This window comes from Chinchilla lanigera, unplaced genomic scaffold (assembly GCF_000276665.1).
Source record: "Chinchilla lanigera isolate Chin_1 unplaced genomic scaffold, ChiLan1.0 scaffold00030, whole genome shotgun sequence".
NCBI lineage: Eukaryota > Metazoa > Chordata > Mammalia > Rodentia > Chinchillidae > Chinchilla > Chinchilla lanigera.
Window position 1 is genome coordinate 19,411,661 of NW_004955431.1, and position 12,615 is coordinate 19,424,275.

Consider the following 12,615-nt stretch of genomic DNA (forward strand, 5'->3'; position numbering starts at 1 on the left):
TTTTTTGGTTTTTCTCCGGTACCGGGAACCGAACTCACGACCTTGCGCTTGCCAGGCAGGCGCTTTTGCCGCTGAGCTAAATCCCCAGCCCCGTAGATGCTTAGTTCTTAAAATCATAAATGTGAATGTGGATTTTCTTTCTTTAGTTTACACACAAAAAAATGAATAAATCCAAGTTTGCATGAATCAGGTAAATCTCATCAACATAATTATGGAATACACTGTACTTGGGAATAATGAACTAAGTAAATTATCCTTCAACTATTTCTATAAATATTGTTTTAAAATCCACCTATATTGCCTATAAAAGTTATTTAAGAATAAAAAATAGCCTGGTTCATATGATCAGAATTTTTTGGAAAATTGAAGGCCTTTTAGGTATCAACAGAAATGTGAAAATACTTTTTTTTTTTTTTAAAGGCTAACTCACTAGCTTTTCAGTATGGTATTATCCTCTGTGTTTATTAATACCCCTTTTTAGGCTGGTGATTTCACTACTGACAAAACAATAAAGACACAGACACAATTGGAAAGCACAAAGCAAAGAATGAAACAGCTTCCATGTGACATTTCAGCATAGGATTCATGGAAATGATAGATGTAGAATCACACTACTTCACACAAGTCCTATTTCATCATGCCTACTATTCACAATAACCTTTTTAGTAGTGGAGAATGTGGTTTTTGCAAGAAAGTGAAAGTGCTTCGTGTTAATATTGCTTGTTAAGAGAACTGTGACTATAACCCAGATACAGTCTAAAACAAACTTAACTGAAAGAAGTTAGACTTCAATGGACACTTGGTAGATTCAGCCACTACACTCTAATTATATAGAACAATACTCTTGCCACAAGGCTTTGGCTCGGCTGTGTTCAAGAGTTACCAGTTTTACTGTGATAACTCCAAGAGTCCACGCAAGCCATCAGTTTTAGACCAGTTCTGGATCTTGGTGGATTTGGTTAGAAACAGGCTCTGGTAGATGTGTTTTTGTAACTTGGAAGCATTTTGCATATACACACACTAGTACCACATTAGTTCTTTTCACTATCCTACCTCTTGGTCATCTGTTCTTAAGAGTCATTACAATAGGACACATTTTCTCACCTGTTTCTAAGCATTTCATTTTGAGTTGCCCTAGCCACTCGCGCTTGACTTAGCGGCATCAGGTGCGTACCTACGGCGGCCAGTGAGGGGGGACCAGGCCAGTGGTCTGTTTCAATCTTTGGTATCTCGCTGGGGTCTGGTGCCTGGGCTGCTGGGAACTTGGAAAACTTGATGATGTCTTCTGAAGACTTGTTCTGGGCTGCCGAGGCAGCTGCATCTAGGTGGGAACCAGGGCTGCTTAGCTACCGGTCTGTGAGGCCGTGGTGGTACAACCCCACAGACATACTTTTCTCATTCTCTGCAAAAGCTACAATTCCACAAAGCTCTGTTGAACAACTGTCCAGTTACTTCTTGGTGACACTTCAACTCATTTTCTTTATTTCAGGTCAGAAGCAAAGCTTCATTCCACATCTGAAAAAACTTGTTCTAATGCTCCACATTTATATTTAAATCTAAATGAATGAAATTAAGTAAAACCAAAAATCGAAAAACTCAGAATTCAGCTCCTTGGTTGCACTAACTGTATTTCAAGCTCTCAGCAGTCACATGTGATCAGCGGCTACTGTTCTGGACAGCACAGATATATAGATCATTTCTACAATCATAGGAAGGTCCATTCGTAATTATTCTCCATGGTATACTTGGAATTAGAAAATTAAAAAAATTAAAAATCTGAATTAAAAATTAGAAATTAAAGGATTAATTAAAAGCATACAATGTCATGGGACTGTAGTTATGAATCCTTTAGGAAAGTGGCAGGCTTTGAATCTTTGGGTCAGAAACCAAGAATAAATTGGTCCAGTTCATTTTAATCCTTATATACTCCTTCATCCATGTATAATCCCTAGTGTCTTAGGAGAAATGGAAAGGCGGATTCCCACTTTCAGCTTGCAGGGAGTCAGCACTGTGTAATTTTTACCATCCTCACTCACTGCTGTGTTCCAGGATCTGTGTATTTAATAAGTAAGACAACCAACTATCAAATAACAAAGCCAAACTAGCACGGACATTAGCTCACAAAGTTCATAATGGCTTGGAGGAGGCATCACTGGTTTACAGCCCTAAATAATTAAAAGTTGGAGTTGGAGCAAAACAAACCAGGTTAAATGGTCAGTCTCTGATTTTGGCTAATTTAACAAACAGGCTTCGAATGTTACTAATATTTACATATCTCTTAATAATGCCTTAAATATTCTTTTCTTTCTGGGCTTTTATTTTAAAATCTGAAAATCATCCTTTGACGCTTCAGCTCCAATTTTCCCATTTTCTAGGAACCTTCTGAGTCTCAATCTGCTTAAATGACTTGACCAAGGAGACCCAGTGATAAGGGGAAAAACATTCTGGCTAGGCAGGGGACAGTATTTCCCACGAGGAAAATAATCTCAGTGTAGGAAACACTGACAGTAATCCCCTTGCTAGAGATGGACAAGATGTTAACATAGGAAAGGCTAAAGTCTGAATTATAAAAAAAGTGATTTAATTTAAATCTAGCATTTCTCAAATGCATGAAGGCAGATACCAGTTTGAGGCCTGACATCTACTTGGGGTGGACAGGCAAGCCTGCATTTGTAACAAATTGCTGCTTTGGCTGTGCTACTATTAATTAATTACAACTGAAACACTTCAAAGTTAATATCATAGAAAGAAGCCAATTAATTCCTCCCAAGTAAAGTGTACCGTTATTCAATGTCCTTAAATCTTAATTATTTTATTATTTTTGTTCAGAGTAATAGGGCCCACTTTAATATTTTGAAGAATCTCTAAATCAAACTCTGGGAATCTTATTCATAAACAAAAAAGCATGACTTCAAGCAGTACTTACGGATTAGAATTGGTGAAGTCAGTAGTTAAACATTCACATGTTAATGAGTGTGTGGGAAGACATTAAACCATAAAAAACAAAAACAAAAACAAAAGCAATGTTAAACTTAAAACGCAAGCAGGTGATGTAAAACTTTGAAAAATAATGAAAAAAAAAACCACACATGGCTTTAGAGTCATTACAATACATACTTCCTCATTTCCTCCCTACATTATCATTTCCCCTAACATGGTTTTGGTGCTATTTCCAACTTTATTCACTTTTCATATAGCATCCTAAGTCTTAATGGCTTGTTAATATCAACTAGATTCTAAAGGCAGCCTTCAAATTTCCAGGCACAATTTGTGTATAATTTTCTGGATCACTATCTTATCATAAGGACTTATGGCAGACAAATCCAGAGAGACCGAAAACGGTGGAGGAAAATGTGACTTATGTAAATTAACATGATTTATTGTATTTGAAACAGCTATATTCCCAGAATAGGAGAACATGCGTATAAATCCACTGTACTGTTTCTTATTTTGTATTCAAGGGATTTCAGAGACAAACCCATCTAACTTGCTGGTCCTTAGAGGTGAGAAAACTGAAGACCAGAGGAAGTATGACCCTGACAACAGAGCTAAGAGGTAGGAAAAGGGATCTGGGCAAGCACCTGTCTTAGCTCATGCCCTGTCCACTGCATGCCTTGTAAGAAGCAGGGAGTGGGATACCTAAGCCCATATAGTCTCAGTCAAACATTTTCTGTAGGTGCCTCATTTTCACTAGTTTCAATTAGTCAGGCTAACTGCAAACTCATCATGTTTTAGAAGTCGGTTAAATTATTTGATGGCAAAAAGAAAAAAAAGAAGCCTTGTTAGGATGCTTGTAGGTGGGTGGCTGACCAATACTTCCCCTTCTCTATGAGTGGAACGATACACGCTTTGATGGGTTCAGAAATAAGCTGAACACTTCTAACCGAGCTAAGTGTTCTCCATCAAAGAAGGTTAATAGTCAGATCTTACTGGACCATAAAGGTAACATAGACTGGATGCTTCAGTTTGGTTCTCAAAAGCAGCAGTAGATAAGCCTTCAGAAGACAGCAAAGAAGAGTCCAGCTGACTCTGCTACTTAAAAGCTATGCAGAGGAAAGCAAGTTTTACCATGCTGCTTGTAGATGGGTGGTTTTCGGTAAATGTTGATCCCTTGATCTGTGGAAATGAAAAGCAAAGGTGTGTGATTATGGGAACCAGCTCTGCAATGAGAAACAACAAACCAACCAAGGCGCAAAACAAACAGAAGACTCTTGAACAAAAATAACCCCAAAGGCTAACTTTTGTATTACAAAGATTGAGTTCATTGGAAGGAGAGATCACAGACATGAGTTACTACAGACACATGACACGGAAGTCTTTGTAATACATCTTAGCATCTTAGAGATGTAACTTATTTATGAGCCATTTATTTCAAATACACACTTCACTGAAAGTGGGATTAAAACAGGAAAAAATGCAAGCAGTGGAGGCACTCAAATGGTAAGGAAGACATAACCAGTTTGGAGAAAAATGCTCAAACTGCTACTGTCTAGAAATTGAGCTCCCAGTAGATACCAGTGGCTCAATTTACCTTGTCAGTCAATGAGGAGAACAGTGGAAAGCAATGTAGAGAAACTTAGAAACTTATTTTTAAAAATCATAGAACTATCTTTCATGTGCAAAGCTAATCCAGTGTGCTGCTGTGATGGTCAAATAAAACCCTTACTTGTACAGGTTGAATTTTTTTTTTTAAAAAAAAAAGGAGGAAAGAGAAAGGAAAGTAGAAAAGTGGTACTAAATACTGTTCTTGTATTTAGAGAACCCCTTTGGATCATGCTGCCATCACTTGAACTGCAGATACTCAAGGAACTTCATGAAATTTCTGACTTGGTTGAGGCATTCTTCACGTGAAAAATCCCAAACATAGGACAATCAGTTTAAGATTCAATGAAACTTTTTAAAAAGGCAGCCCTAGCTTAGTGGTACCAATCTCATTAAACTTTCCTCTGTTTTCTTAGGTTAAGTTTACATTGCAAAAGAAAAAAAAAACCCACTAACACAGATTCCAAATATGTACACTTACATTAATATGGTGGGTAATTTGCTAACCCACTTTCAACAGGTAAAAAAAAGCAAAGTTGTACTTCTAATGGAAAAATCATGACTGCTGATGGCTGATCCCACCTTTACCAGTTGAGACAAACCTAAATAGTAAGATTTTTTTTTTTTGCCTTTTTGAGACAGAGTCTCACTATGCTGTTCAGGCTGGCCTTGAGCTCACTTATGAAGCCCAGGCTGGTCTTGAACTCGCAATGATCCTCCTGCCTCAGCCTCCCTAGTGCTGGGATTACAGGCGTGCGCCACCACGCCCAGCTAAATAGTAAGATATTGATATGTTCTGTTTTCTCCAGTGTCTGATGGCAAATTACAATTTATGCTGTGACAGCAAATGCTTATGACTACTAGAGCAAAGCCTGTAGCACCAAGCCTAAATTGCAAGATTTTTGTGTGGGCTGTGGAGGTGGCTGATCAGCTGCAAACTGCACAGACTCCACCCAACTGAATCAATGTTACATCCGTTTCAAAAGAAAAATCCATGGGGGAAAAATGTCCACACTAGAGACAAAAAGGAAATACAAATGTGGTTCAATCTTTAGGATGAGAAGAAACTAAATTACCGTCACAACAGTTAACGGTACTGAACCACAGGGTGACATTTTAGATGGTACTAAAATAAATTTAAAAATTTAACCAAAAAAAAAAAAAAAAAGACCAAAAACCCCCCATGCCTAAACCAAACAACCCAATTCCTCTCCTTTATCCCCTGTCTCCTACCCTCTTCAAAAAAAATTGAGGCCTGGAGATACGGCTTAGGTAGGACCTTTGCCTAGTACGCATGTGTCTGATCCCCAGCACCGCAAAAACAAAACAATAACAGAAATGAGAAAACTTTCGATATGATCTTGGTATTTCACATAGAGAACGTTTGAAAGGCCCTCTAGGTCAGATCCTGCAATTTAGGATTTGTCAAACGTGTGCACCCCGATTAACGAGCATGAGAAATGGAGACGAGACAGTTACAAGGCTACATTCTACACGGCGACAGGACACCAAGACAGACCGTGTCAGCTCCTACCTGGAACATGGAAATGTTTAGGGGCCTGAGCGTAAGTTGGAGTTAGAGGGCGGCTGTCGGGCCGGTAAGGGAGAGGGGAGTTCCGGCCGCTGGACGGCTCATTGCCTCCAATAAGAATGGAGAAAACAAAATGAGAGAAGGGAGAGCAATAAAGAAAACCAAGCAAGCATAGTCAAAATCCAACACAACAAATGGAAGGAAGTATATCAGAGAGGAGAAACAAAGGACACAAACTCGATTTATCGACTTGGCTTGCAAAGGTGGTATCAGGGTTAGTTTTCCAAAGGGGGGATTTGAGTCGCGTGGACTGAGGTTCAAAGCAGCTAGCATCAGATGCGTCATTCCAATGGCATGCGGTGGAAGCCTGTGAGCCGGTGCAAACGGGTTAATGCAAGTCCGCTGGGAGGCATGGAGAGTCACTCACTACTGATTCGGGATCAGCTGTCAGATGAAGCCCCAAGCATGGAAAGGGGCGAGATATGCAACACCCCTACCCCGAAAGTACAGGTGCTTCCAGGCAGAGGCTGGCTATTAGAATTGCATTTTTCTAGTGAGGGCTCAGTCTGGGAGACCCTGAGGTCACCCAGTTCTTTCCCTTAGGAATACAAAGCATCTTCATTGCAGTGCTTTATAAGTCTCTGTGTTCCTCACTTTGAAATATACAAAATAGCACCAGATCCCTTTCTGTCAGGTGCTTGGGGACCACGGATAGTTTCCTCCACCCTCTCTTCCTAGACTGCTGCTCTACCAGAGCTATTAATTTTATCACCAATGAATTTGCTGAACACGCATTCTGGCTGGGCGCTGGCTACTATTGAAGACAAAATAGGTGATTGAAATATAATCCCCCCCCTCCAAAGCCTCAGCATGTACTACTGAGGTAGACTGAACACACACATGCCCACACTCACACACACACACCCAAGAGGCCAGGAGGAAAGCCCTGGGCCAGCACTGAGGAGGAAGGTCCCCAGGGCCTAGGACAGCACACATTCTGGAAGGCAGGAACACCGTGAGCAAGGATGGTGGGGCAGGGCCACAGCAAGGGGGCTCAGGACTGGCACCGTGGTTGGACAGAACTGTGCTCTTGGAGGAGAAAATAGGGATGCAGCTGCAGAAGCCTCAAGGGCACCAGGGCCGCCATCCCCTGTAACCTCAGGGAGAACTGCAGGGGTGAACAGAAGTTTACGCCAACTGGAAAGAGATTAGCTACTGCTCTAATTCGTCCTTCTACCACACACCTGGGTAAATATCCTGTCCTAAGAATACATCAGAAGAGGTGGGACTATTAAAAATTAATGAGTTACAATGCTAATTACTGTGCAGTTGTAACAGTTCTTTGCATACCCTTATCAGACAAGATTTGCAGAGTTTTTTCCCATGCTGTAGGTTTTCTTTCCACTTTCAAGTATCACTTGAAGCACAAAAGTTTCTAATTTCAATAAAGTCTAATTTATTCATCTATTAATCCTAATAATTTCAAGTAAATGATAGATCATTAGGAGAGAGAGCTCTAGCCAATTTCTTTAAGTCAGAAAATTATGAAATTATACCAGAAAATGATGAAAGAATTTCTAGATTTCTGAAATATGCCAAATAGCTGGGCACAGTAATCCCAGGACTCGGGAGGCTGTGGCAGAGCTGCTGTGAGCTCAAGGCTAGCCGGGGCTACAACTGAGTTCAAGGCCAGCCTGAACAATGTAGTGAGACCCTGTCCCCAAAAATATGCTGAATAGTTTTAATTTCTCAATAGGTACATGTTTAGGTAACCAGAGACCAGATGTGTACCGACTGATCAATAATATATTCCAAACATGAGGTGTGAACATGTTACTAGCTCAGATTTAGATTCTAGGTTCTTGGTGGGATTCTGAAGCTTCTGTCTCTCCTTAAGACTTTTTCTTTTCTCCTCTTCTCTTCTCTTCTCCTTTCTTTCTTTCTTTCTTTCTTTCTTTCTTTCTTTCTTTCTTTCTTTCCTTCCTTCCTTCCTTCCTTCCTTCCTTCCTTCCTTCCTTCCTTCCTTCCTTCCTTCCTTCCTTCCTTTTCCTTTCTTTTCCTTTCTTTTCCTTTCTTTTCCTTCCTTGCACTTGCGAGGCAGGCACTTGTGCAGCTGAGCTATATCCCTGCCCCCTCAAGACTCTCTAGCATCCAGCTCCCAGCAATATGTTATAATATTGACTTGATCAGTTAAGCCAAATATTAGCTTCCAAAAATGATGAAGCATCCCAAATTACTCATTTATTAACAAGCTTAACTGACAGTTGGGCATGGTGATACATGACTGCAACCCCAGCACTGGAGAGGCTAAAGCAGAAGGACAGATTCAAGACCAGCCTGGCAACTGATAGACTTGGCAAGACCTTACTTCAAAATAAAAAGTTAACAAGGTGGGGCGTATGTTGAGGCTAGAGCTCAGTGTAAAGGCAAAAACTACGAATTTATGAAAAGTTGATATCATTTAATCTGACTCTCCCAAAGAGCAGGAACTAGCTCATGTTTGAAAAAAAAGTGCGTATGAAAAACTGGGTAGAGGTAAGCAGGAACAGGAGGGTTATGACTTGCACTGAGAAGGAAATGCTATGTTAAACCCACGGCTAAGTTAGAATGGGGTCCCCTTCCTTCTCTCCTCAGTACTCAGCCTATTGCCTGGCCTAAGTAAGTGCTTCATAAATGTGAACGAATAACTGAAGGAGACCAACTAATTAATTCCACAGGTACTCATGGCCTCACTTAGCAAGCACCACTGCAGGATTAACCACCGTCTCTCTCTCTTAATTCTTAATTAAAAGAAGCCAGATGCCATGACAGAGCAGCAGGATCACAGCAGCACCCCTCTTTATAGCTTTCCCATTCTAGCTCATCCTCAGTAGCTCCCATTTAATTATTTCACTCCAGAAGAATCCTTTAATCCTACGAACATTAGAAAATTGTTAACAACCATCATCCATAATTGAAAAGCAGAGTACTTCTTGGGGCTTTTCTCAGGAGCCACAGAAAACCTCCCTTTTCTTGCTTTATCTTCACTGGTCTTTTGAAGACTCTGTGTGTCTCTGATGGCTGGCCACTATTGCTTCTGAATCACACTGCCCCTTGCCCTTAATCTTGCATCTCTAACTGTAGCGACCTTTTACCTGATCGGATGAAATTCCACTGAACCTGTTTTGCTAATTATTAACTGCAAAAATCAAGTACATGCAAAAATATCTGCCTATGTAGGACATAAATGTTGAAGGTCATTAAAATTAGTCCAAGTATTAAATCTGTCCAAGTATTAAAATATTTCTGTCAATCAGATTCTCTGCTGCAGGTGGCAGCAGAAGCTCATCATTTCTCAGGTAAATTCAAAGTCTCTGGAAGAGGGCTGGGGATTTAGCTCAGCGGCACAGCGCCTGCCTGGCAAGCCCAAGGTTGTGAGTTTGATTCCCAGTACCAGAAAAAAACAAACAAACAAACAAAGTCTCTGGAAAGCTCCAGGAGGAGCCTCCGGAATTCCGAATGCATGAATTCTGGCTGTATGCTTTCGCCCATTGAACGTTGCTCTTTTTTTCTAATATAAACACCCTATAGTTAAATGATATAACCTTCAACTTCACCCTGGCAGAAAATTTTGAGTTTTAGCTCTTCACTTGGGCAAACTAAAATATGAAGCATCAGATGAAACACATTTGGAAAGTATCGGTATCATCATCATCACCATGGTTCTCATTAGTTTGGACTAAAATACTTTAAAACATTAATATAGTAGTATGTGCATGTATATGTGTATGTGCACACACACATATATGATATGACAGTGTATATACCACACGTATAGCTGTTTTGTCCCTTAAATCGGTCCTTGGGTTGGGTGATACTAAGTTTTTGGTGATCTTAGCTATTTTAATGAGGAACTGATCCCATATTTCTATTTCTTGGTCTTAATGTTTAGCTTCTTCCCTAGGGCCCTAGTGGGACAACTTTTTTTAGTACTTGAGAGATCAGTCGTTTCCTAGATTCTCACTGTAATCATGAATTCAAATGCTTTCCTCAATTTCATTCTTCCTGGCACCACAAGAGCCTGAATAGAGGCGGAGGTGCACAATTCTTTTGTGGAAGCTGCTGGAGCACCATCTGGCTTTCAGGACTCCATGCTTCTATTCCAAAACATAAATGTGTATTTGCAGAGGGCCTTAATGATGGCAGCATCTAGACTATTTTGTGACAGAGTTTCAAATTACTGAGCCTTCAGCAATCAGAGGGTCCAGAACTTCAAGAACAGGTCTAAAAATTATTTAGTAAATACTTAATTTGTAATTGTAGCATAGTAACTCATATCTATGGTAGAACAGCAACCATTCCTTTCAAAGAAACTTCATCTAGGTCATCTTCCCCTCACCAATCAAATTTATGCTTCCTGGACACAGGATGTAACATGCACCAGTATTTCAAAGGGGAAGGAAGAGAGGCTCCTCAAAAGTTGCACAAACACAGTTCAAAACAAAACGAAAGTATTTTTTTGCAACTCTTTTGGCATAAGTTGTCCTACAGGCCCAGCAATGACACACTAATAAAGATTGAGGCTGCAAGGAAGGTTAGAGAAATAAAAACACAAACCTTAAGAAAAGATGGGCATTACAGGAAATGAATGGGGAAGCCAATGAAGCAGAGAGACAGTCTACATCGTGCACCTCAGCTTTTTGCCCCATGCAGGCATCCTCAGCTCGGTGGACCCCAGGGGCCTGGGGACATGCATGAGAAACAAGGACCAGGAAGTGTACTTGGATCACAGAGGCTGGGCTTCCTGCTGACAGAGTGGCAAGGGCCCTGCTGCTGCTCACCCCCTGAGATGGCTCCTGAGATGTCACTCTACTGGGAATCAAGATCCCTAGCTCACATCCATTTACACAAATAACTTCCCTACGATCACAAATCAAGCTCCAAGGTGCAAAGCAAATGTGCAAATCAGGGCCACAGAAGATCCTGGGTGCTGATGCCCCATTTGAAAGATCTCTTATTTCTATTTCTCAAAGAGCTATACATTTCCTCCATTCTGAAATTTCCAAGTGCTGGAGAGGCCTTCCTTGCCAATGGGTACGCTTTTCAAAATAACCAAGAAGCGATCCCTTTGAAGAATCAGCATTTATCCACTCAGATACATTAGGTTTTTAAAAAAATCTTTATATAAATTCTCTATGATATTTTCAGTTAGTAAAGAGCTCAACCAGTTAAAAAAATAAGCATGTGCTCTAAGTATATAACACTGTTTTTGAATGTATAATAGAATATTTTATAAGAACAAAATATAGTCATATATCCAGTTAAAGAGGAAATGAGAAGAAGACCATTAGATATTTTTGAAATTATAAGTTAAGGGTTATTTTAATTCCTTTTGGACTTTGTAATTTCAACTCATAATATCTGTGTCAAAACTTCAGATTCAGAGAAAACAGAAATGAATGTATATCTACATGTTAAAGAATGCACCATGGCACACAGAAGCACTATAATTTTTATAACCATTTGATATTTCTGTTGTAAACAAATGTTGATTTTTATTTTAAGTGAAAAGGTTTTTTTTTTCGGTTCTAGCATTAATAAGAAGGCAATTTTCTGGTTAAAAAGAGATGGAAAGTAAAAGATTGTTTTAAAAATTATATTTCATGGTTGAGTGCCTTTGTTATGTACCTATAATCCCAGGACTCTGGGAGACTGGGACAAAAAGATCACAAATTTGAGCCTTGCCACAGGCTTTCGATCAACTGGTGATCACAACTAAGTGACACCCTAGGTCTAAATAATAAATAAACACATAAGGCCAGGAATTCAGTTCAGTGCCCAGGCCCTGGGTTCAATCCTCAGGCTGCCTAAGGTGAACAAGCACTGCTAGGGATGAGAAGGCCTGGGGTTTGGTCTAGGCGCTGCCTCTTCCTAGCAGTGAGCCTGTGGCTGAGACCTGTGCTCTTTGGTCATTCTGCTGGGCCTGTTTCCCAGGGATGCTATGAAAAGCAAATGGAATGACAGGATCAAAACTGCTTCAAGAGCCTCATGCTGACCGTAGTGTACTATGCACCCAGACTTGTCACCTCACAGTCTAATGACCGAGAGTCTACACCTCACCCTTCTGTTTATAGGTGAGGCAAGTAATACTCAAAAAAGGATAACCACGCTAGGTCACACAGCCAGCAAGTGACAGAGACAGTATTTAAATCCAAGATGCCAGTGTCCACAGGCTGTTTCTATGGCTATTCATAAATATGTGAAGTATTTTAGTCACTGACATTTTGTGCAAACTTTATAGGGTCCATTCTATTTTTTCATTCCTCATTCTGAAAGATGAAACATAGTAACAGATGAGAAAGCTTACATCTTAATGATAAAAAATGTATTTTTCTCTTGAATGTTAGAAATAACTACCATCAATTAATTCCAAGGGCGTCTATATTAAATTGCATTTAGAATACACACTGAGTTTTATTCAATAATATCTTTATGACTTTATAAGCATTCTCAAAAGTATCACCTTGACATTTACATGATAATTTTCCCCCAAATACTAATTA

At 39.9% G+C, this 12,615-nt stretch overlaps 1 protein-coding gene across 16 annotated transcripts in view; it reads right to left on the reverse strand.

Moving 5' to 3' along the window:
• The window catches only part of Ablim1 (actin binding LIM protein 1), a 287,439-nt gene that overhangs the window by 14,525 nt on the left and 260,299 nt on the right, over positions 1 to 12,615 (reverse strand). For 6 of the 16 annotated variants that reach the window (XM_013515787.1, XM_013515789.1, XM_013515788.1 and 3 more), the window contains 3 exons: positions 6,077 to 6,181; positions 4,069 to 4,116; positions 1,175 to 1,321 (listed from right to left, as the gene is read on the reverse strand). In XM_013515787.1, coding sequence (XP_013371241.1) covers positions 1,175 to 1,321; positions 4,069 to 4,116; positions 6,077 to 6,181 — 300 coding nt within the window. The remainder of the gene's footprint in view (positions 1 to 1,174; positions 1,322 to 4,068; positions 4,117 to 6,076; positions 6,182 to 12,615) is intronic. The other 10 variants (XM_005387833.2, XM_005387832.2, XM_013515783.1 and 7 more) reach the window with 5 other exon arrangements.